At 30.0% G+C, this 25,668-nt stretch overlaps 2 protein-coding genes across 5 annotated transcripts in view; one reads left to right on the top strand and one right to left on the bottom strand.

Moving 5' to 3' along the window:
• Positions 1-6,995: 6,995 nt before the first annotated feature.
• On the bottom strand, positions 6,996-25,367 carry LOC134693922 (kinesin-like protein KIF9). Its single transcript, XM_063554862.1, has 20 exons — positions 25,189-25,367; positions 24,062-24,221; positions 23,465-23,630; positions 22,751-22,904; positions 21,492-21,675; positions 20,832-20,915; positions 18,473-18,565; positions 17,264-17,476; positions 16,713-16,790; positions 16,287-16,355; positions 14,173-14,277; positions 13,213-13,268; positions 12,588-12,678; positions 11,850-12,028; positions 10,946-11,107; positions 10,260-10,468; positions 9,469-9,648; positions 9,029-9,153; positions 8,655-8,759; positions 6,996-7,281 (listed from the first exon to the last, which is right to left on the bottom strand). The coding sequence occupies exons 2-20, from the start codon at positions 24,206-24,208 to the stop codon at positions 7,168-7,170; spliced, it is 2,514 nt and encodes an 837-aa protein (XP_063410932.1). The 5' UTR covers positions 24,209-24,221; positions 25,189-25,367; the 3' UTR covers positions 6,996-7,167.
• Positions 25,300-25,668, top strand: part of LOC134693921 (alsin-like) — a 64,655-nt gene continuing 64,286 nt past the window's right edge. For 3 of the 4 annotated variants that reach the window (XM_063554858.1, XM_063554860.1, XM_063554861.1), the window contains exon 1: positions 25,300-25,357. The gene's annotated coding sequence lies outside the window, so the exon portion shown is untranslated. The remainder of the gene's footprint in view (positions 25,358-25,668) is intronic. The other variant, XM_063554859.1, reaches the window with a different exon arrangement.

Below are 25,668 nucleotides of genomic sequence, written 5' to 3'. Positions count from 1 at the left end.
CTGTATGAAAATTATATTGAAATTATTTAGAGATGAAGTAATCAATTATTTACTTATATATACGCTATGTCATAATTCAAAGGTGCCAGGTCTATAATTCAATACGCCAGAAGCGCATTTCGTCTACATAAGACTCATCAGTGACGCTTAGAACAAAATACTTATAATTTGTTAAAATGTGTTTAAATTAAAATATTATAATAGCAAGACTGTTTCGAGATATTATGAATCATGAATAGAGAATAATAAACATCTGCAAAAATTAATACGAAATATATGTTTTAACTGTTTGATACAAATTATCCTGATTATACATTTCGCATTTTGATGATTCTCTATACGGTTTGTAGCATGAAATCTTTAGGCTTCAAATGGTACTTATTAACTTTTTTTGTAATACTCTTTGATGTTTTATGAAATAAACATTTTAAAACATAGATTGCTTTGTTTATCTTAATTAAAACTATATTTTAAAGGTTTTCTCAAAGATGCAAAATCAGCTCGAACTGGAGGCTTACTCGGTTCGACTCTACAAATATCTGTGTGAAGAAGTAGTAGGTTCTGAAAAGGTTGTCAGATAAAGAAGATTGTATTACAAACTCTATGATGATATGTTTAATGACATCCGTTTTGAATTTATAAGCAGCGGAAGCAAGGCTGAAGGTTTAGACTTTCCAGGGAGCGATTATGATTTTATGTTACTCTTTAGGTCATGGGCAGTTTATGAAGATAAACCTAACGACAAAGATGACGTTTTAATTCTTGACACAGACAACGCGTCACCAGGTTTTGCATTATTAAAGAAATCAGATAATTCATCTTTTCCATTTTTTCCGACACTGACTGTTAATGGGAATCTTATTTCCAAAAAGGAATTTTTTAACACTGGCTGGAGCTATAATGTAAACGATGACAACATATTCGAAATTCATGGACCATGTATTTCAGACTCGTTTCTTGTCGATTATGACATGTCGCATTGTTTAAAGTGTCATACATGGCCAACGATAGCAAGGCGATGGTTATTCAGGTGTAGACCTTCTGGATGGCCATCACAGAAAATCATTTCCGATATAGTTTCTCAAGGATGTTTATTAGTTCCGGTTGGAAGCAAGTCATCGTGCAGCGAGGGTCATTTTTTGAGTGGCGATTTTCTTTTTCTCTTTCCGAAAAACTCTTGGTACATTCTTTAAATCACACCCAATTGCTCTGCTATGCTTTGTTGAAAATTTGGTTAAAGGAAATATTAAATAGTGACAACATACTTAACAATAAACTATGCTCCTATTTTATGAAAACTGTGCTTTTTTGGATTTTAGAAGAAGATGAAAAATTGAACTGGGTACCTCAAAATCTTTTGCACTGTTTTCTTTTATGCATTCACCGTCTCAATTATTGGATAGTATGTGGATATTTCCCAAACTACTTCATACCAGAACATAACATGATTGATGGGAAACTCTGCCATGATGTTCTTGAATATCTCTCATCAACTTTAGACAATATGAATATGGATAATAATTGGAACATAATGTTGTCAGTTCCGTCATTAAGCAATTTTCGTAATCTGCCAATATGCATTGGAAGAAAGCCTCATAGTTTGAGTGAATTTGACAAAGCAGTTTTGTCACTTCACACTTTCGGCGATTTAATCTTGGGTCTGGGGAAGGATTTGAAAAAAAAAAAAAATATCTACATGTATAATGTATCGAATCATGCACAAACATCTACCAAATTCAGCACGAAACATTCTTATTTTAATGTTTCTAAAAGAGAACAGGAGTATATTATCTCTTTATCATATGAATAATACAAACAAACGAGTCTACCTTGGTAACAAAGAATGTCTATCTCGCATTTTAATAAACACATTTCACGATGCTGTGTTTGGAAGGTTACTTCTTGCAGCATTTTTTTTACTGTACACGGAAGTATGAGGAAATGTTATGTATATTAGAATTTGCATCAAACATATTTTCTTTTAAAAAGCACTTCGTACATGACGAAGCAAATATTCAATCGTTCGGAGACCTGTCGAAGTTAAAGAAAATGGTATATAGTAGGTCATTCATACAAACTACAAAATACGAAATTTCACGAGTTTTATATCTAGAACTTTCGGAGAAATATAAATTTCTATCTGCAGATTTTCCGGAACTTGTAATCTTTGGAGGACTGAACTCGGAATGCATGTTCTTTTTTCTTAAATTTTTATATGTATATAAACATGGAAACTCACTTGATACCGAATCTGCCTTAAAAGTACTTAAAACAATTGTTGAAGAAAAAAATCATAAAACAACAAATATGGTATATTTAGGTCTTAGCTATATGCTTATTGAAAAAGCGTTTAAACTTTTGAATGATGAAGAAGGAGATCAAACTTGGTATTTGACATTTGCAAAAGCATTAATAAAGTCGGATCAACTGATAAAAATTGGAGGAAAAAACGATGGAATGAAAAAGGCATATAATGAACTTGTGTTTTTGATTGACAATACATCCCCTAGACAAATAAGTGACGCAGCAAAATAATTAATCAGTCATTTTTTTTTTATTGATGAAGACTTTTGTATGATGTCCTAGTATTATATTTAAAACAGTCAATAAAATGTTCACCATGATTGTACAGGTTTTTTTTCTCAGTTTCACATTTGCCGTGAATTACAATATGTATATCCTATGTGGAAACAAAATAAATTGCTATTTGAAGGACAATACTTGATCTTATGTCTTTATTATTTTTTTATAGATCAATAATTGGGAGACATCTGCAATTAAAACGTTTTTGAAGTTGCAGTTGTCTGTAGAAGAACTATCCCTGGGATGTTTACAAATTATATTGTTATTAAGAAACTTCAGAATATCGAATTTACTTTGATTTTCCAGCTGTATTCAATCAGGCGTTTCTTATGAGTTTAATGGTGACAAAACGGACTTGACAAATTTAAATTTTGACAATTAAAAAATACCCATATTCTTCATCACTATCATGCAAACCAAAGTATAGAAAGCTTCTGTCGAAACTATTTCGAAAAAAACATTGGTACAAACATTGTAAATAGCCGATATTGTAAGGTCAAAAAAAAGTTGGAACTCGGTTGTGACTTGAGTATAGATATATGGTTATTGCTTTGTCTTCTCTCGTCCAGCATCTAATGCTAGTTCAGAAGGGCAATTGTTTGGTTGTGCGGGATGTATAGATTTAGAGCCCCGTTTGAACAGGGTCTGTATGTGTCCTCGTGTTAAAGATGAACTTGTGTTTTATCCAATTGCAATACACCACATTTTCCATCGGCATTTCAAATTTAACAATCCTCATCCAACGAGACCTCCTTTTATAAGACTTTCCTATTACTAGTATATGTTGTTATTTTGTTCTCGGTCTTAACATTCATGAAATATAAGTTACTGAACATTAAGTAATCAACAAAACAGTATCAAGAACAATATTCAATAAAAGTTGCAACCCTCGCAGATAGAGTTTGAGGTTTTGGCTCCAAATACTAGTACAATTTGGTCATCAATAGTGCTCATTATTGCCTATTTTTCTATTTTCTTTTGACTGAATGTGTTTTACGAAGGCCCATATAGACATCTGAATAAAAGATGATAGTGGATGTGTCAATTTAACAGCACCTGTACAACAATGAAACACAAAACATTTAAAAGTATTGAACTCTAAACTATGTGAATGCCATATGTCAATCATTGAATCCTCCTAAACAGAGATGCACATTTGTCCAACGAATGTCTCTTTGGAGATGTTTGGTGTAAAACCACCAACCCGACCAAGAGCAGACAACAGCTGAAGGCCACGAATGGTTCTTCAATGCAGCGAGTAAATCCCGCAACCGGAGGTGGGCTTCAGCTGGCTCCAAAATAAAAATGTGTACTAGTTCAGTGATATTGAACGTCAAACAACACTCCAAAAACATGAATGAACTTATATTAAAAAAACATACAAGCTTTAGGCTAAGAAATAATATAGGTTCATGACATACATGACATAGGACAGGTACAAAACATGTTTTGGTATTAAAACATGTTTTGTGAGATGTCAATCACCCCCCATTTATCTCTAGCCGGTGTAGATCAAACAAACACACAGTATACACAAAAGTAAAACTCATTTTAAAAGAAGTCATCATTATCTAAAAACAAAAAATTTCTAAACACTAAAACACATTGTTCACCAATGAACCATGACAAAGGGGTAAGTAAGATTCATGCATAGTATCTAACAGATCTATGACCCAAACAATGTAAGATGAAAGTCAAATGAGCGTATTTTTCAAACGGATAAAAACTATTACACCTGTGCATGTGTTATGTCCATGCAACTTCTTATATCACTCAAAATACAACAAATTAGTTGACCAATCACCTACAGACCTACTGTACTATGAAAAACGTTCTTAATTGCGATAATCAATTGACATGAGGTCAAACCAGAGGGACAATGTCAGAAAAAACATGTCCTCCAAACAAATATGGTTAGATACATGCAAACAAAGATTACCTTTTTTTCATAATAACTGACACATCAAGCTTTATAAAAAAACAGAACCACTTTTAAAGGGTCATTGAACCATAAAATTGAGTTTAAGAAAAACTGCTATAAACCATAGAGACATTCGAGACCAAGTATGTGTATTTCATATATGAATTGTTTAGCTCTTCTACATCTGAAATGTGAAGCTGTTTACAAAGAGTTAATTCTTTCATCTCTAACTGATCTACCTTCTGTAAGTCGTGCATTTTTTTGTGGAACTCAAAGAATGAATTTTAACTGGTTATTGTGAATGAATTTCATAGACATATTTATATATGTCAAGTCCATACATAAAATGAAAGCTAGGATCTTAACCAAGTGTCATTACTCAAATTACAGCTCAATGTAAAAGCACAAGTGATTTATGACTGAGTTCTGTTGTTTGTATATTATAATGCAAACTGTTATAGGAAACAGTACCAAAACCACTTAAAATTTTGCACTCACAACCAATGCGGTATACTCAATAATTTAAAAGCCTGATAAAGAGTAAAAAAAATTTATTCAAAAAGAGTTGTTTTTTTAAGACATATACTTTCCTTTCTAACAGGTATCTATAGAACATCAAAACTTTTATTAGTTTTCGTGGCCCTTTGGGAGGAGAATTGCAGCTGAGTAAAGGACCATATTTTGAAAATGAAGCACATATAATATTTTCCAGTCAGGTTTATATAAGTTTGGCAAAATGGAACATAGAAATTTTACGAAGAGAAACAACAATTTCTGTGCTCATTGTTTCTTTTGTCAAACAAGTTGTCTATAACAGTATTGAGAGTTGACATTTGTAAAGATAAAGAAGATGTCAATGATACCAAAGGCACACACTCATATGTTGAAGAGAAGCTCACAATGCCATGGCAAAATATGAAAGACAAAAAAATCCACATTAAAGTCCTAAGAAACACTAATCCCATCACAAATTAGGGGTTAATCTCATGTTCTCTGGAAGAGTAAATAAATTCGGCTCCACAAGTGCCACCAATTGTGATGGGCATGGAAAATTTAAATTTGGTGAAACATGTGAAAGTCTCATTCTGTGATATCACAACCGAGGGGAATAGGACTATGTGAACAACAGTTGGAACATACCTGTTTTCAAAATCACCATCAAACTAACAAAATTATTCTGTAATATCTATGGGCTGATATATAACAAAGTAAATATATTAATAATTTATTTATAAACTAAAATAGTTTTCTGGACATAAACCTCCATAAATTTATCACAACCACAAAATACTCTGTCCAACATCAACAGGAAATATACATACATGTATATAAAATAAATAAACATAATTTTATATTCTTGTAAAAAAAAAAGTTGTGTAATGATAGAATCTATATTTGTGATATTTTCAATTAATATACAGACCAACTTTGACAGTTTTATCAATAATGTGCCAGCTTATGACATCAATAAGTATAGCTAGCTGAAAAATTACATCAGTATAACAGTTAAATCTCAGATCAACTGAGACCATGCTAGTTATGAGAAATAATGAGATTAAAAGTAGATTTAAGCTGACTTCAGAGAAAAGAAAATACATATTTTTTTTTAGAATTTCTCATTAGTTCAGATACAAGTTTCTTTTTTCAAATCAATTCTAAATCATGTTCACACAGAAAATTGAATAAAACAAGATAATCTTCAAAAATAAGAATGTTTTCTAAAATGAAAAAAATAATAATAAGACCAGCCTATCACAGCCATATCTTTGAAATCTATAAGGTCATTTTTTTGGACTTTGAATTAATCTTGTGAAATGACTTTTCCAATAGCACTGTATTCCTTTCATGAAAATCTTGATTAATAAAAAAAAAAAAATATAAAACATGCTCTTCCTTATTCTTCCTTCCTGATAGGAAATTAGCCAGAAATAAAAATTCTATAATTACCAGCCTGATGATTTAATAAGCCAGACACGTATACATAATAAATTTGGTTAAGAATAAAATTCTTATGGAAAATTTCTAAAACAACAGCACAAAGTATAGTTGTAAAATGAGTTATCCTATAAGCCATTAAAAATATGACCTTAAATGAAATAAAACAGTTACCTAATACAAACAGATTATCTTCCTTTCAGAAATCAAGAATATTACAACATCAATTTATACTACCATTTAAACTCAAGGCTTTCATTTTTTCTTCTTCAAATTTTTACATTAATGTTTGATTAATGTTGCTAAACTTTGTGCAACTAAATTCTATTGACAAAAATAAATGTGATTTTTTTTTTAAAGTCACACATCAATACAAAATTTTTATCAATACTGCAAAGCTGTGCCAGAATTGTATACAAAGTTATATCTCAAGGCAGAGTTGCACTCCTTTACATATTTTTTTCTAGTAAAAACTCCATTTTGAGAATAACAATAAGTTTACATTAATTCTTCTCTTTACATAAAACTTTGCAGTTATGTAAAACATTCATACATTTTAAAAATTTGCACTTTTTTTTTATTTTTTTGACATCTTTTCTTTCTTTTAGCAATGTTGGTAATATCACTAGAAAGTATACATATAATGATATTTAAAATATGCAAATGATTGTTTTCAGCAGACGACACTATCAGTCTATCATCCAATCAAAAAGTCTGTTACATATTGTTCACTGACTAATTTGTAACATGTTTGGAGGACGATTCCTTATTGATATTGTGGGTGTTCCTGGAGACCGTCTGTAAGATGGTTGTGGCTGCATCATGGCTGCTTCATATGTTTTCTGTAAAAATAAAAAGGACATTTAATTCCATTAATTTTGTCCAATTAAATTTTGATTCATAACTAACAAAGTGGTTTTTTTCAAACCATCTTTTGTTAAATTTTCAAATCACTACGCCAAAATGAGCAACACAAACCCCAGAAAACAACCATTTACAGACTTGCTTTAACTGATATCAACATAAACATATAGACAAGAATAACTGTTAACAAGACATCATGACTGCTCTCAATATTACATTTCCAGTGTTCAGTAATATCAAACCTAACTTGACAAGTATTTTAAGCAGTTCACTTCATAATGTGTACTTAGATCAAGGTTGATGTGACTCAAATCTAGATTTAAAAACAAAACTTTACTAAACTTATCAGAAAACAGATGGATGGATTGATGGATGGACTAATAGACAGCTTCTCTATTTTCTTAGACTGGGTATAAATACCAATCCTTCTGTAGGTTTTAACCTGATACAGATTGGATAAATGGATGGACTGACTCACCAACCACAAAAAGAAAACATATAGCTCTTCTACTAGTCAGGGGCATTACTTAAACAAGTAACAATTAAAATTATCTATACAAGTAATGTTGAAAACGAGGCTAATTTAAATATAACTTATATAAGTTATTTTCTGAATAATATGTTTATAGGTGTCCAAGAATACAGAGTTTACTAGCTTAAAATAATTTTCACAGTTATCTGGTTATTTTTCCCTTGATATATAAAAACTAATTATTCAGAAACACTAATTAACTTTCTAACGCACTTATCTTTCATACCGACGCTTCTGGGTCAAAGATTGGTCTCTTGGGACTATTAAATTATCATTTTCCTCTAAAATCTTGAAGGTAGACTGATATAAATAGATAGATACTTGTGAATTAATTAAGACCTGAAGTTATTTATAATTTGTAACCTAAATCAATTACATATGTGCCTTAGATAAGTGTAATTGCTATTTTTTTCAAAAATGTTTAAAATAACTTATTCAAGTAATATTTTTGTTATTATTTTCAGAGTAACCCTTTATCTCTCTACTCCTCTCAAATCTGATAAATTCTTTATTTTATGATATAAAATGTTGTTTAAAATCATGAAAACTACATTTAGTCTATGTTTCTATTGAGAATTAAAATAACTCTATTAAGTAATTTTATTATTTAAAAAAAAAAAAATACTTACATTTATAAGTAATTAAAAAAAAAAAAACTTGTTTAAGTAACGCCCCTGACTGTCTACTGTCTAAGGCTTGGTATAAAAATTCAAACCATTTTCTGAACCTTTAAACCCTTATGGAAAGGATGGAAACACCTACAAACCAGGAAAAAATGTAGCCCATCTACTGTGTTAGAGTGATTATAGAAATACTTACCCTTCTCTGTGTTCTGTGTTGAGCATTAAAGAAGGCAGCTGAATCAGGATTGTTCATCAACAGTTCCATCTGTAATCTGTCAAACTTTTCTTGTTCATCTTCAGGCTGTAACATAAATACAAACACACATTAACACTCAAGCAATGTTTTCCCAACTTATAGTGGATAAAAGAAATTTAGTGGGTGACAATTTTCATTAGATAGTTTCTTTTCGATAGAGGAAAACTTGCAATTCAGTTGATATTTAGTTTCCTGGTTGTGCTATAGTCTACATTCATTCCTATAGAAAATTTGTAATTTGTTAAACATTTTAACTTATGAATCCCCTGTATCAATATCCAAGAAACTAACAGGAGGTAACAATTTCAACTTACCACTGTGTTTGGATTAAAGGGAGGTAACACACCAGGTCTGATACCATGGCCAGCAGCCATACTTGTGGTTGTGGTGCCATCTTCAGTCTGACTCAAAAAGCTTTCTGAATACCATTTGTCAAATTCTACAATCATAGGAAATAAAAAATAACATGTGTTACTATGAAATGCTGCATTGAAAAAAATAATATTATTAAAAATGTGATTTTTTTTCTTTTCATCTTACAAACACATATCAAAAAGTTTTGAATTTACAGTATTGTTTTGTCAACAGATGCATTTTTTTGAAATGAAGTTGCTAAGTTGTTGACTTGAAGGCAAAACATCTTAAAAGTAGTCAGACAAATTTAGTCACATTGACTTCCTTAAGCTTGTAATAAATTAAAAAAATTAAAAAATAACAAAAATTTTGAAGTTTCCAAATTCTAAAATGTACTTACCTTGTATTAGTTTTTGCCTACAGTTGTCGACCAGTCGTTGGCAGTACTGAACCTTTGCCTTAAGATTTTTCAGGTTGTCGTAATCTGTTTTATATTTAGATTTCAGTTCTTTCAATCTCTTCACCTCCATGAATTCTTCTTCACTTATAATTATATCTCCCTCTTCATTATATTGTGTGCCTATAAATAGAATTTTAGATATAATATAACTATAGTGGTTTTTTTTCAAAATTTGTAAATGCTCCTAAATGATTTCTTACTATCTTAAAAGTAAAAAAACAAAAATACTGAGTTATTGAATTCAAAACAGAAAGTTCTAAGTCAAATGGCAATACCAAAAGTTCAAACACATCAAATGAATGGATAACAACTTTCATATTTCTGACTTGGTGCAGCCATTTTGTTAATATGTAGAAAATCATGGTTGGTTAAACCTGGTTTTATAGCTAGCTTAACCTTTCACTTGTGTGACAGTAACATAAATAATAAAGTATTAAGGACATTTATCAATATGGTGACTCTTGAAATGTGTCAAATATTTCTACTGTTAGAACAAAAGTAAAGTTTTTTTATACATTAAGAACTTATATATTCAGAGTCACCTGGAAATTGACTCCTAAATATTTAAGTCATTAATGTGGTTGTTTATATAAATAATTGTATTTCAATGTCCAACCATAGAGTTCAACACACTCTGGTGGAAATCTAGTCAACCTAGCTTAAGACATAGAGCATCAATTCAACTTAATAATATTTTAAGGAAAGTTTAAAAATAAAATGAAAAAACTTACCATTAGATTCTCTCTCCTCTTTTAATTTTTCTAATTTCATTCTGCATTGATCTATCTCTATTTTGTTGTGATTTATACCTCGTGCTAGGTCGGTATATGTTTTCTTATTTGATGCTAAAATGTCCTTATTTTCAACTAAGATTCTGTTCAATTCTGTTCCTTTCTCTGACTTGAATATGTCAAAAGCTGTAGTTCTACTCGGTGGTGTACTGAAATAAAAAATGAATCAGTTGATTATGTTGGTTTTTTTTTCATAGTACAAACTAAATCAATTTCATATTAGAAATGAATTTTTGAGTTTTTTTAAATATATAATCTGCTAACTTTCCATTAGTCTAAACTTACCTTGTACTTGCCAATAGATTAATCTCATAAAGAAACACTCTGGTATAGTATTTTGCAATTTTAATGGAATAAGGTATACAAAATATTTTGGCGTTTATTATTTTGGTAAATTCAAAACTTTTATCAATACCTTTGTATCCGCATTTTTAAATTGGCGTCATTTATTGTGGCAATTTTGTTCTATCATTGAAAATAAGAGAAAAATTTACACCAACTGATGCAAAGTCAAAGTAAGCATGATACAATGAATTCACCATTTCAAAATCTGAAGCATTCTGGGTAGTATTTCCTCAAATTTTGTAATTAAACGTAACAGTTGGGCATGATAAACAATCTCTTACCTAGCCCTGGCTGTTCTGTCTGTTTTGGGACCTCCCAATGAGCTGGCTGGTGTGGCAGCATCTTCTTCCCTGGTCCTGTCCACTGATGGGTGTGGTGACTTCACCTCCCTCTCTCCTTTAGCACTGTGTGAAGGACTACTAACACTCTTACCCCCGGTTGGACTGTAAAACAAATGTTACAAAATTGATTATAAGCTCACAGAAATGAAGATATGAATACTTTTTTTACTCAGGAAGACAGTTCAACTGTTTAAACTTTTCTCAAAATTTGTGATTGTTTTCAACATTATTTAGTCATCAAGTGATTCTAATAACAAACACAAATAGTGCATCAAGAGAAATTAAAAATTTATCAAAATTAAAATATTTAATTTCTCTGGAGGTGTTACCGTATAGCGGGTTATTTTCGCGGGTGTAAACTTTCGCGATTTTCATTGAACAAGGTATACAAAATATTTTGGCGGTTATTATTTTGGCGGATTGAAAACTTTGATTAATACCTTTCTATGCACACCTTTAATTTGGCGGAATTTATTTTGGCGGTTTAGTTCTGTCCGCGAAAATAAGCGAAAATTTGCACTCCGCGAAAATAACCCGCTATACGGTATCAATAAACATAATTTTTCCTCTAAGAAGCCAACAACAGATTGGATTCTATACTCAAAATGACAGAGTATAAAGTTAGCAAGTGCTCGTTGACATCCCTAGTTCAAATTCATATCTACCCTAGATTTTGAAAAATCACCACATCATGAAATACATTTGAAATTGCAATAATTAAACTTGCACTTCTGTTTGTTTGTTTGTTATAAATTTAAATCACATCAATAAATGAACACATAAAATTATATAAATTTAAAGAATTTAAATTTGTTTTTTCTCTTTGAATGACTACTATACCAACCTTTTTGTATCTTGTCTTGATAATTTTCCTTTCTTTGTCTCTTTTTCCTTTTCTTTCCTTTTTAGTTGAACTACTGAGGATGGGTCTGCTTTAGCTGATTTAGGAGCCATTCCTACTCCAAAGCCTACCCCATCGGTCTCTCCAACCAAAAGACCATCATCTGTGACTGGCAGACCAGACTATTGAAAAGATAAAAGCAACAGATATTATAGAGAAAAGCATTTCAACAAATAAGTGTAAAGTCTCAGGTTATCAACTTATTTCTAAATATGCTAATGCAATACTGTAATTAAGTCATTTTATAAATTTAATCTTTTTTTTCCATATGAAAGGATTGCTGGGTGTTTGTTTGAAATTAAACGGTTAGTTTGAAATTTAAACCACAAAAAAATTTACCTACAGATTAAAAAATTAAAATGAGGGATTGAGCAAAGGAGTAAATAAAATGGTGGCCTCCTCATAAAATTAATTTTATCTAGATCTGACATCGTTCCTATTAGCTGTTTCAGAATTTGATGCATTAAATTCTGGGTAAAGATTTAAAAGCATACAGTAAAATACCATGATTGGTTAAAAAGGTCTCAATGGAAATTCAACCGATCATGTGACCTGTCAATTTTTCAGTTTTGGGTACAAACAATGAAACTACTCATAGTTCTTAAACGATTAAATCACTCATAGAATTTTAAAAAGATGAGTAGTTCAACATGGCAATAATATAAACCATAGAAAACTAACCTGTTGAGCTGCTGCAATAGCTGCTGGGTCAGTTCTGTCAATCAATGTAAATTTCTGTCGTAATCGTTCCTCAACATCTTTCTCCATTTGTCTGTTATAATATAAATTACAATGATTTACAAAATCTTATTTTAAGGTAGAACTCTGATATATTGAAAACACAAACAAGAGAAGCTAAATCATTTATAATTTCAAGTGTCTTATACATACATCTTCAACACTTTTTCACAAAAAAGATAATTTTGTTAAAAGCCAAGGTCACTAAATACATATTTTAAAAGTTTATGGTAAATTTATCTACGAAGTTTTTATTTCCATGCTTACATAAAGAGATCATTTGTGTTTTCATCTATAATTATCACAAAACAGTAAAATAAAACACCACAATATGACTGTACATTTTGTATCTGCATAAGATGATATTGATGGCTGAATATATATTTCTTGTTACAGATTGAATTATTTTGTATTTTACAAAATTACTGGATTAAATCCAATCGGAGCTTGACAGTATATCTTTGAAGAACATGTACATTCATTAAATGCAGTATCCTTTTTATCAATGCTATACTAAATATTCTATCAAACCAAGAAACTTTCTAATATTAAATTCAAAATAACTTACACATAAATATCTTTAAACGAATCAAACACTCCTTGAACCTGTCTTAAATTTATTATCTACAAAAGAAAATGAATTGAAAATTAAAACATACATTTTGAAATTTAGACTTTTGCCCATGTCTTAATTTCATTATTACAAATTCTTAAAGAAATAAATTCAACATTTATACAATAACATAATGAAGTTATGACTAGAATAAAATAAGTAGGGCCTACTAAGACAATAAAATACAATGTAACATAAAATAACAGTCTAACAGATGGTCCTCAAGTCTATAGTTATCACATATCAAAAATCCTTATACAAAAGACCACCTTAACAAGAATGCATTTCAGTGGTGGATCTAAAATTCTGCCAAATAGGTGTTACAGGTCCCCTGGTCATGTTATAGGAGTCTTTGGGAAATTGGGCACATAACTTTCTAAATTAGTGAAAAATGAAAAATTTCAGTTTTTCATAATAATCATGTCATTCGTCTTTTAAAATAAGTTGCTTTTAAACTGTTTATGCATTTACACATTTGTTACATATTACTTCTTTTAGGGTATCTTTTATTTATTTAAAAATATATTTTTCTTTTTTCCGCACTAACAGTTTGTTGACCTACGAATTTGTAATTTGATCAACAAACAATCATGTCTTAAATTGCTATCTTCAGTTTTATTTATGTTTAACCAGAATTTAATTGACCACAAACAGAACTTTAATGTCAAATTAACCTAAATATTGATGGGACTGAACCTAAATGTTGATGAGACTGAACGCAAATAACTCAGGCTTAACCTGAATGTTGACGACCCCAACAAAATGTAGGATTGCTATGTCTTGGTTTCTTGACTTCCTACAAAAATCAATGCAGAAACACTGCCAATGAATCTCAAACACAAACATAGAAAACAATGTCACTTCTTGTTTAAAAGACAATATAAATGTATTTAAGCATAAAGGGAAATAACTCACATCTATTTCATCTAAATGTCCTTCCAAATATCTTCTAACTTGTTGTCTGATCTCATATCTCTGCTGTTCTGATAAAGAATCATAGGTTATGTGGCTTCTGTTTGTCTGAAATAATCAAATTGTTATTAATCATTAATATTTCAGTAATCCATAAAATATTTTATCAATTATAATTTCAATTATTTGTGATTTTATTACTCAGATTATGGTTTAAAATGTCTACCTTATGATGAAAAAAAATGTGTTTTTCTGACAAACTGCAAATTCAGAAATCTTAGCATGCATTTATTTATGACATGTTAAACAATGTACAAAATTAAGAGATTAATTACTGCAACAGCAATTTCTAAAAAAAAAATGAAATTGCAATGTGATTTTTTTATTTTTGTGAAACATATCCTGTTGGAAGTTTTCACAATAAAAAAATTGCAAAACTTTCTTTGCTGGCAAGTGTTAAGAATGATCTGAATTCATTTTTAAATTTTAACCTGAAAAATAATTAGCATAGTTAAACAAATTTCCTGAAGATAATGATAAATCCAATGCAGATTTAAAACAATAAATTGTCATGTTAAAAAAAATGCCGTGCATATGTTCTAATTTTCAAAAAAAATATTTATTATAACAATAAATTTTAGCAAAATCTAAATTTTAAGAAAAATTGTATAACACAAAAACATAAATAAATCTTTCTTTTTTTTATTCAGGGAAATAGACCAATCAAAAGAGCTCCTGAGACTGACTGAACAATAATCATGCAACATGACATTTCAAAACTTTTTTAATTTAAATTAAAATGCCAAATTCAATAATGTGGTCAATTTGCATGTCAAACTGGACACCAAACATGCTAATTGCAAATTAAAGGTGCATTATTTGACAGTTGGCAAAAATAAAAAAATAAGGACATGTGGTATATATGATTGTCAATGAGACATAATTAACTCAACAGATTCCAAAGACATGGATACTGATTTATAAGCAATTGTAGGTTACTCGCTGGCCTTGAACTATGAGCAAAATAAAACCATAAGGTTCTAACAATGAAGAATGTGAAACAATTCAAACGAGAAAAGCAATGTCTTATTTTTGACAGAAAAATATATAGTTTGATTGACAGCTTCTAAACACAACCACTGAATTAAGGTAGGTCTATTTTGCAACTATTCACAAGTAAAAAATGTACCATCACAGAACATTTGTTTTATTATCTTTCATTGCCCTATTTGAAAATAAATGGAGAATGTGTTAATGGGACACAGTTGATGCTCCTGCTTGCATATATATAATGTTATAAAGGGTCATAACTCAAGAACTGTAAACTGTGACACCTCTCAAATTCAAAGTTGGTCTGAGGTTTGTGACATCAGGAGCATAAAAATATTAATCAGGATTAGATATTAGACTCTGGAGCTCACAACTTAAATGATGGTTCCGCTATCAGTAATTTTAATACTACCCAATGCTAACCAAATAATACCATCATAGAAGGTTTATTATCTCATGATGCCATGAATTCTAAACAAGTCAATTGCAAGTAGAGGGAAGTGGACCAAAGTCAAGTCGACAAGTGATTGTATAAATTGTGATTCAATTCAAGCATGGATTTATGAACAGTACAAGACATATACTTGCATCATTTGCATGCATTGTTGTATTTTATTGACAACAAAAAATATACACATCTAAAAAAACATTTAAGTGATTTTCATCAATAACATCAATATTTTCATGTGATACATTTTTTACATCACAGTGAACTCTTACTCTCTCATCATCTGCAAGTGTATTCTAAAAATCAAATTATGATTTTATTTCTTATTTTTATTTATGTACCATTAACCAAGTGTTTAATTATGTAAATATCTACATGTTAATTAATTACAACTAAATTTTGATGGCACATTAAAACCATACAGACAAAACAATCAAATCAAATAATTTTAAATGGTTTTTAAACTATTTTAGGTATTTTAACAGAAACTGTTCAAGAAGAACTTGAGGAAATCAAAACAAAATATCCAGAAAAAATCTTTAAAATCAAAAATAAAGAAAGTCAAGAAACAAAAGCATGGGACTCAATATGTAGTTCTAGCAACCTAGTGTTTACTTACCAAAGTATCATGCATGGCTAACTCTTGTTTTAAATGCTGGATTTCTTTTTCTAATCTTTTGCATTGTACCTGAAAACATATATTTTGTAAATTTAAAGTTATTTTATATTGTTTTACTTCTCTTTGTATTATTGAAAAAGGGCAATATAATAAAATTTTCCTAATTCTGGTTCTCAATGCTCTTCAACCTCATACTTTATTTGGCCTTTTTAAACTTTTTGATTGGAGCATCACTAATGAGTGTTTTGTAGACAATTATGCATACCTGTGTCTGGCATAACAATTTTATTCTATCTATGATGAGTTTATCATGTTATTAGAACAATGGAGAAGAGCAATATGACAAGAAATATATATGAGCATAACATTTTTAAGGTAAATCTGTTCAATATTGATTAATGTGTAAACTCTCTTAAAATGACTTACCACAGGATCTATAATTTCATTCATTGATGGTTCACTGGCAACACACATCATTCTGGTGGCAAAACGCAATGTTGATACCTGAAAAATACTTCTTAGATATTAATTTGTTAAAACAAGAGGTCATCTTGTTGGTCAATGTTGGAAGTTGTATTGGGTCTTTTTTTTATTACGCGTTTTAATTTGACAACACATGATATTAATAGATAATGAGGATAATGAGGAAAGGTTTTGGAGCATATAGAGCTGGCTTGATATCTATCATTTGGTTGTACTGTTCAGTATTTAGTGTATCCTAAAATCCTTTCAAAATTTTATTCTTGTCATGAAGAAGACAGTTTTAACTTCAAATTGAAAACAATCTCTCTTAACTACAACCACTTTTTTCTGTCCGTTTAAAATCAATATTCATGGAGCAATGCATTTTTTAATTTTTGGAGAGTTTCAGACCCTCGTGATTAAGAGAGTCAATCACATGAACTGTCTGACTTATCTGGGTTAAAGTCAAGAGGCTCCATAAATGATTATTTAATTTCTTTGAGCAAATAACTTACTGATTCTTCTAACTGTTGTTTTTCTCCCCAGATATTAGCTATCAGGAGTGTGTTACAATTTCCACCAATAGAATCTTTTAGACAATGTGTTAGTTTTGACTGGCGGAAAGGAATATGTTCTCTACGCCGATCGGCTAATGCTACAATGACTTGTTCCAAAAATGTCAATGATTTATTAATGTACATTGCCTCTTGTTGTGTTTTTCCATCAGACTGAAAAATAACAATAACTTATTAAACATGTAAAATATAATAAGGAAAAATTGAAGAAAACTTGTTCTTACTCTTTCATTCATTTTATCAGAAATTATTGCAATGTTTTAAGTATTGCGAAAAATGCAACTGGGTTATAATCCCAATAATTTAAACTCGCATCTAATATTTTATATGAATTTTTCTCTATATCACAAAAATTAAAATCACATTTTAGTCTAAAATGACAAAATTGCAATAATGTATGCAAGCAATAATTTCTGAATTTACAGTATTTTAAAACTTTTCATTTTTTTTTTTAAAGTTCTGTATATAAAGGTCATTTGTTTGCCACTATTTTAAGAGCAAATATACATAAATCTATTTCAAATGTCACTCTTGGAAATTGTAATTAAACATTAAGTATGGAGCAATTTGATAATATAATATCATTTTTTTTATATGTTTGTACTGACTTTATCAGCTGGAATATCAGTCTGACCATGCCATGCTGAAGAAGTAATTAAAAATGGCATATGTCTATATATGTCTCAGACTACAGTATTATACAATAAATTTCAAACCATAGTTAACAGGCTAATACAATGTATTTGAGCATGGTTATATTTTCAATTATGGAATTTGCAGAATTTTTTGTGCTTGATATTTCTTATTAATTCCATGTTATTCTGTACTTTAATGTTTTGTGCTGCACACAACCATGACAACACTTTTTATTACAAAGAAGATGTAATAGAACAATAGAATACTTGTTCAACACTATCTATACAAAATACATTGCATGGGAAGTGTTATGAACTGCTCAAAACATTATAATACCAAATAAACATGAAAATTAAAAAATTCAAGCACCAAAAATTATGCAAACTCCATTATTAAAACAATTCCAAGTTCAAATAGTAGCCTATTAATAATTAATTGCTTAGCATACATTTTTAATAAATCACAAAATTAATGTTGATAAAATCAATATTAAAGGGAGATAACTCAACAAACCTTAGTTTTACTTAATCTTTCAGATCCAGCTAAATCAACAAAGTTCAATTTAGAAACTGTATATCTAGCATTTGACTGTACTCTTGATCTTGTCTGTGAATAAAAGTTAAACATCCATAAATTAAAAATTTGTAAGGGTTCCGGGGAACCCAGTGTCTCGCCTACTTTTGCTGTAAATTGCAGGCTCAACAAAAATGAGGGAAAAAAATCAACAAAAATATTCCGCTTCATACTATCTTATGATGGTAAGAAGCTTCTGTCCCAAGTTTTTAAGAAAATTATCAAAATTTTAAAAAATTTAATCACAGAGTGATTGTGTTGTTACCTGGCAGAAAATCTAAGTCCATTTAAAGTAAAATACGGAAAAAATGGATTTATTGTTTTACAAAACTTTCTTCTGGATACTATCTAATGATCATAAACAAGCTTCTGTCCAAGTTTGGTACAAACCAAGGATTGTTTAAGAAAGTTATTAAAATTTTAAAAACTTTAACCACAGAGTGAATGTAATGTTTTCCCACAGAAAAAACTAAGTCCATTTATGAGTAAAATACGGAAAAAAACGAATTTTATTTTCACAAAATTAACTTCTTGATACTATCTAATGATCATAAACAAGCTTCTGTCTTAATTTGGTACAAACCCAGGATAGTTTAAGAAAGTTATTAAAATTTTAAAAACTTTAACCACAGAGTGAACGTTATGTTTTACCGCAGAAAAACTAAGTCCATTTATAAGAAAAATACGGAAAAAATTGAATTTTATTTTCACAAAATTTACTTTTGGATACTATCTTATGATCATAAACAAGCTTCTGTCCAAGTTTGGTAGAAATCCAGTATGGTTTTAGAAAGTTATTAAAATTTCAAAAACTTTAACCACAGAGTGAATATTTGTGGACGCCGCCAACGACGACGCCGACGGAATGTAGGATCGCTTAGTCTCGCTTTTTCGACTAAAGTCGAAGGCTCGACAAAAACAATTCCAAATTTCTGCTATATAAGCAGACTACAATGATAAAAAAAGTATGTCTGAATGTTGAATGTTTATTTCTGTATTCTTTAATTTTAGGCATTTTATTTTTACCCATATTATTCTCCATTTTTTATAAAAAAAATCCAGTCCCTCAAAAAAGCAGCTCATCAAAGACAGTAATGTAATAAAAGGCATCAAGTTCATTCATTTGTTATACCTTTATGCTAAAATATAATCAAATTATATCCAATAGAGTCAGTCATATAAATGTCATATATAAAGCCTGTATAAAAACAGATAGATAGATATTGAATTTTTACACCTTAGTCTAAGACATTAGATCTAGATAGTGTATTAATGCAACATCAACAATGTTCAGCTCAGCTTAGAAAATGGAACAAGACATTTATGTGCACAAAGTTTTACAGAATTGTTTCACCTAAAGAGTTATTTGTTTCTTTCCTATTGTAAAACTGACACAAAATGCTAGTATTGTTATGGATATGCAGGCTAAACTATGTGGGCTAGACCATGTGATTAGATGCACAAAATTTTACGACTAAAGTTGATTTTTGCATACTGATACATTTAGAGCTCTAGAGTCCTATGATATTTTGATATTCAGGCCAGTCTTTCATCATATAAAGTACTTTTGTAGTTAGCTACATAGTAGCCTTCAAATATTAATATATAGGCGTATCATGCGCTTAGCAGTTGCTATATATTATGGTATACAATTGTCCGTTGTAATGAAGTATTGGGATAACACAACTATCATACTTCTTATCTAAACACTTTATGAAGTATCAATTTTACAGGACGCTTACAATTTTTTCTTTATCATTTTCATATAATTGATAATAAAGTTGACAGATTTATAAGATAATTACTTAATGATGCTTAAAATGAGTTTTTTATGATCAATATTGATGTTTGATTCAATTTAAAATAAAATTTGTAAACCAAGCCAAAAGAAGGGGAAATCACTCTGAACACATAATTTTCTTTCTTTCAACTGTTTCTGCATAAAAGATAAATCAGAATTTATACTTTTCATGCATTTTTACAAATTTCAAATGATTTACACCAGAAAAACATGAAAAACGAGAAAGATTTCTGAAATAATTTTAATATGATGAGTTCTTAGTAAAGCTGAATGCTACAATATCCCAAATTTAGATTACAAATTATATAAAAAGGACCTGAAATAATTTTCTGCCACTAGGATTTCGTCAAACAGCTCAGAATGAAGCATATCAAGACTTTGTTCAAACGTAACCTTGAGATCCCCTCCTATCAAAAGTAGCTGCATCACGACATTGAAAAGACAACAACAATTTTTTAGGGATGTAAAAAAAAGGGGGGATTTTGAAACAAATCTTACCTCAATATACAGAGTAAATATACAGTGAGACCTAGAGGACTGTGCATTCAGTGAATGGGCTGCAATAGCTCTGTTAGTTTCTCCCTGAAAACATAGTAAAGTTAAATTATTTCTGCTCCTCTAGCAAAGACTAAATATAGACAAACTCATCAAATTATATAATCCAAATATTGAAAAGAACATACAAGCGAACCCCACATTAATTCATGAATGTGCACGAGTTTCAATATTTGGATTCTTTCACTAGTTTTAAAATTCTTTTTATTACATTGACCATGCATAGAATTCTTAATGGGAATATTAAAGTATATAATATATAGCAAGGAACTACATCTTTTTTTAAACATTATTCTATATTTGTTTTTCCATCACATAGTTGTATGACATCAGAGGAGTGAAATTTTTAGATTTATTTCACATCAGAAGTTAAAACTATTATTCACACTAGGAAATCATCTTATCCATTAATTTCAACTCAATTTCATATCATAAATCATTTTCATTTTTTTTTTAATTCTTGGTAATATACATGCAGTCATACTGAAAGTAAATAAAAGATAAACGTTTTTCTAAGATGCCCAACAAATCATTTTAAACAAACAAATCATCTACAAAATATGGATAGAAATGAAAGTATTTATTTTTAGGAAAGATAATAACCTCAAACAAGTAATTGAGAGCCTCTTCTTCATTCTGTGTGAGATGACAAGACAATCCTTTAACATAGACTCCGTACTGATTCTCGGCTACTGACATTGAGCCACCATTTTCCTGATTAATGGCTTCTGGCAGTGTTGCTAACAGATCTACCATAGACTCATTGTAGATTTCTAAGTATGAAACTCTGTAAAAACAAAAGGCAAAAATCTTAAAAAGTGAATGAGGTGGTTAAAATATGAGCTGCTATTAAGTTGCCAGGGAACATTTACATATCTATGGTTGGTTTAGATTTATAGTTATCAGGCTATTATTTGAACCTGGAATTATTTTTAATTATGGAATTTGGATAATTTCTGGTATTTGAAATTTTTAATAAATTCCATGTTAATTTTGTACTTTTATGTTCTGTGCTGCGTACAACACAATCTATTACAGAGAAGATAGTACATCTTCAATAGAATGAACTGTGCCCCGCACAGTACTATCTATACAAAATACATTGTATGGAAATTGTTATGAACCGCTCATAACAAAATAAACAGAATTTATTTAAAATTTCAAGCACAAGAAATTATGCAACTTCCATAATTAAAAATAATTCTTATTTCAAATACTAGACTGTTAGTTTAACAATATTCTTTTTCAGTTCCCATTATAAACCATTGGAACACTGTAGATATTTTACAAAGCTTTTTTCATCTTGGTGTACATGTATACAACAAAGAAGCTAGGTAAAAAAATCAACATACTAAAAATTGGATGAACATCAAATTTTTGTGAGTATTCCATTAGAGTATTATCAGTATTCTTATATCAAGATACACATAGGTTTATTTTCATTTTTGTGTATACAACAAAAAATTTCGGCAAAAATATTCAACATTCTAGAAATTTAACAGTAGGACATCACATTTTGTGAGTATTCAATATGAAGATGATGAAAGGAGATCTTCTTACATGTATATCAAGATACCCATATACCCATATACATACATTCAATAACTTATTACAAACACTTTTATACTGGAACAATATTAAAATCATATATATTAATAATATGGCAAAGGATGTTCTGTCTTATTGTCACTTACTCTCATCTGAAATAGTTCTTTATGATAGCTATGGTTTTGGTTTGAAACCTCATGTTTTTTTCTTCCTCATGATAAAATTTCGAAAAGAATTAATTTAAACCATTTTGATAAAATTTGGTTAAAGATGTAAAGCTCAGCTCTAAATATTATGTTTTTATGAGAGCATACCTGACAGTGATAGAATATTCAGGTCTTTCCTCTATCTCCCTGAACAGCTGTGATATGGACCTGGGCAGAATTCCTCTCTGTTTATAACTTTCAGTAGCACCAGTTATTGTGAATGTTTTTCCAGCTCCTGTCTGTCCATAACACATCATTGTTCCTGAAAAATTAAATATATTTAGTTGAAGTTCTAAATATAAGGTGTTTTTTTTTTAAGTAGGGTGTGTGCACTGGAATATCTTATCTTTTTTTTTGAATTACAGTTATAATTGTGCACTCAATGATACTTAGTTATTAGAAGAACAGCAATAATAATAATCCTGTTTTAATAGTGTTACTTGTAAGTTGTATACATGTTATGATGTACATTTTACAGAGATTTGTATTTCCCTTAATTTTAGGAAATTAATATTTATCTTCCCCCAAATCACGTCTTTTGTTAAATAAGTGCTTTTTATAAAAACAATAAATTGACAAAGTTTCAGAGTAAAAAAAAAGGATGGTACTAAGGGATGTGGAATCAAATGATTAGGAGTCAATTTCACAAAAATAGCTTTTATTGTGAAACCTGCTCCAGTAAGAATAAGAAAACCTTCAGAATCTAGATATATGTAAATGTTCTGTTAAATTTCTTTCAGTCCAAATAAGCCACTTTTAAACTGTTTCAAATATTCTTTCAAATTAAAAGAGCATCAGATTCAATGAATTTAAAATACTTACCATTGTAACCATCCAGAGCAGAAGTTACAATATCTGCAGCCACTGTGTCAAAGACATGGTCCTGGCTAGCATTATGAAAGATACCATCCAGTCTAAAGGACCAGTCTAGAATCTGGTTATTGACAACTCCCTTCGCAGACTCTTTCTTCTGGTGTACATTTACACTCTGTTAAACAGAAAGTTATTTTGAAATCAACAAGAGGATATGAAAATAAATTTTTGTAAAAACAGACATTGATTTACAAAAATCTAACCAGTGTTGATAGTTATTATATACAAATGTATGTCGATTAAAAATGTGGTAAAAAAATGACAGAAAGAATATGCAGTAAATAAGAAAATTTATCATTAATATATTTTGCATAAAAGCTTTTTTTTTACATGTTTGTAAGAATTGTGTAATTTATATGTTTATTTTTTTTAAAACCTAAGAAAAATGATATATCATTGCCCAAAAAACTTTAACCCAGCTTTTAATAATTTACAAAAAAATTACCATTTAACCAACTTCGTGTTGATCTGTACATGTATAGGATTGATTCTAAAGAGTTTTAAGACTAATTTAGACATCAGTTTTTCAAGACTGGTCTATCTTACCTTTCCATCAGGGACTAGTTCTATATGGTCTGTATCAAAATTAGCAGTTGGTCTTACTCTACACCATACTTTAACACGTTGGTTCTTACTCGGTTTCTTTTCGGGTCTGCTGTAGGTGCTCAAACCTGAGTTCCCTCGACTATACATCCTGTCAACTTATCTAGAAAAAGAGTTTATTTGCAATGCATATACAATTTTAGCCATAATTATTTAAAAGACTTTTTAAGCAATACAGAACAAAGATCAAGATCAAATTAAATGCCAATATTGACTTTTTCACTGTTTATTGTGTCTGTCAGTTTTTGGAGGAAGCCAGAGTGCTCTCTAAGACTTGTTAGAAGACCAGTACCTTCAAATGTCAGTTTTACAATATTTCCATGCCATTGCTTTTAAGATCTGTTATAAGGCCACACTTAAAAATATTTTGGTTTGCCCAAACCCTGACCAAACATTGAGACAGTGGGTAGGTAGGAAGGCATTTTTTTTTTGAGAGAAATTAAAGTATCAGATGTCTTTTAGTCTTCATGCCTATTTGAAGGAAAAAAAATATTTAACACCAGGTCAACAAAGATTTTGAGTAGGCAGATACTTTCTTGGAAAGTAGCCAGGGTTCTTCTTCTTCTTTAGGTTTTCAGTAGTCCTTCAATGATCTGAAGATTATTTACTGGCAAACAAACCCATTCTTTTGTATGGCCTGAACTTATAGCTTTTTTACAAAACAAACACATATTTTTGCTCATATCCTCTTTTTTACCCTGGCTTACTTTGTGTCTGTTATAGCCAAGATCAATGATCACCATGTGTCTCCACAACTTCAAGTTTTACATTTTTTATTCAAGTAATCAAAACATGAATGTGTGGCAGAAATCAATTAAGAACTATAACTTAACACATTTATTTCTCATCTCAGTTTCACTAACCCTTCGTATGACAAAAAAAAATAAATGGAAAAGAAACAGAAGAAGGGACTTCTGAGCTTTGCTAATTTTCGTAATTTTACACACATGAACTTATCAAAATTTCCTCCCCCTTTTTTAACTGGTTACTTATCCTCAAATTCAGGGACTTTTTGGTGATTTTTTTGTGTAATCAAAAGTTTGTTAATATATTCGGCTGAAGAGACTTACCTGTTATTTCATAAATGGAGTTTTCAACGATGATAATAAATTTCCCCCACACTTTGTTGACAGGTTGTTAGGAACTTAGCGCATGCGCAAGGAACCTCTCGCAAATTGTCGCGTGATTTCAAACCAAAACAACAAATGGTTGATGTCCCTTGAATTTCAGATCCTGAAGGTATTACATGTACAAATTCATCCAAAAGAGATACGTTTATGCTATGACAGTAGAGCAATAGATAGATATGTTTGTTTTCTAAAGGATTTTCTAATATAAAAATCATGACAGTTATGGAAATTTCCGAAGTTCACGCACTTTCACTTTACAATGCTATTATCCACGGTAGGATACAAAATAGAAAACAACAAAATGGCCATGTCAAAGGAAGGTCGTCTAAGGCAGCAACCATTTGATTTTCAGGGGGGGGGAGGGGGCTATGTTAAGTTTGTTTCCAGGTTTTGGTGAAAAAATAATTTGTTTTGGACCCT

This window comes from Mytilus trossulus, chromosome 13 (assembly GCF_036588685.1).
Source record: "Mytilus trossulus isolate FHL-02 chromosome 13, PNRI_Mtr1.1.1.hap1, whole genome shotgun sequence".
In the NCBI taxonomy this organism is placed as follows: Eukaryota; Metazoa; Mollusca; class Bivalvia; order Mytilida; family Mytilidae; genus Mytilus; species Mytilus trossulus.
The sequence above is the reverse complement of the archived record's forward strand: the minus strand, read 5'-3'. Positions and strand labels throughout refer to the sequence as shown.

Bases quoted from the DNA above. Each gene is read 5' to 3' on its own strand.
- LOC134693922 (XM_063554862.1), bottom strand. From the start codon at position 24,208: ATGTATAGTCGAGGGAACTCAGGTTTGAGCACCTACAGCAGACCCGAA. The intron at 11,108-11,849 runs GTTGGTATAGTA...TTTGTTTTACAG, and splicing joins TCAAGACAAGATACAAAAAG to TCCAACCGGGGGTAAGAGTG. The intron at 9,154-9,468 runs GTAAGTACATTT...CTATGATTGTAG, and splicing joins TAGGCAAAAACTAATACAAG to AATTTGACAAATGGTATTCA.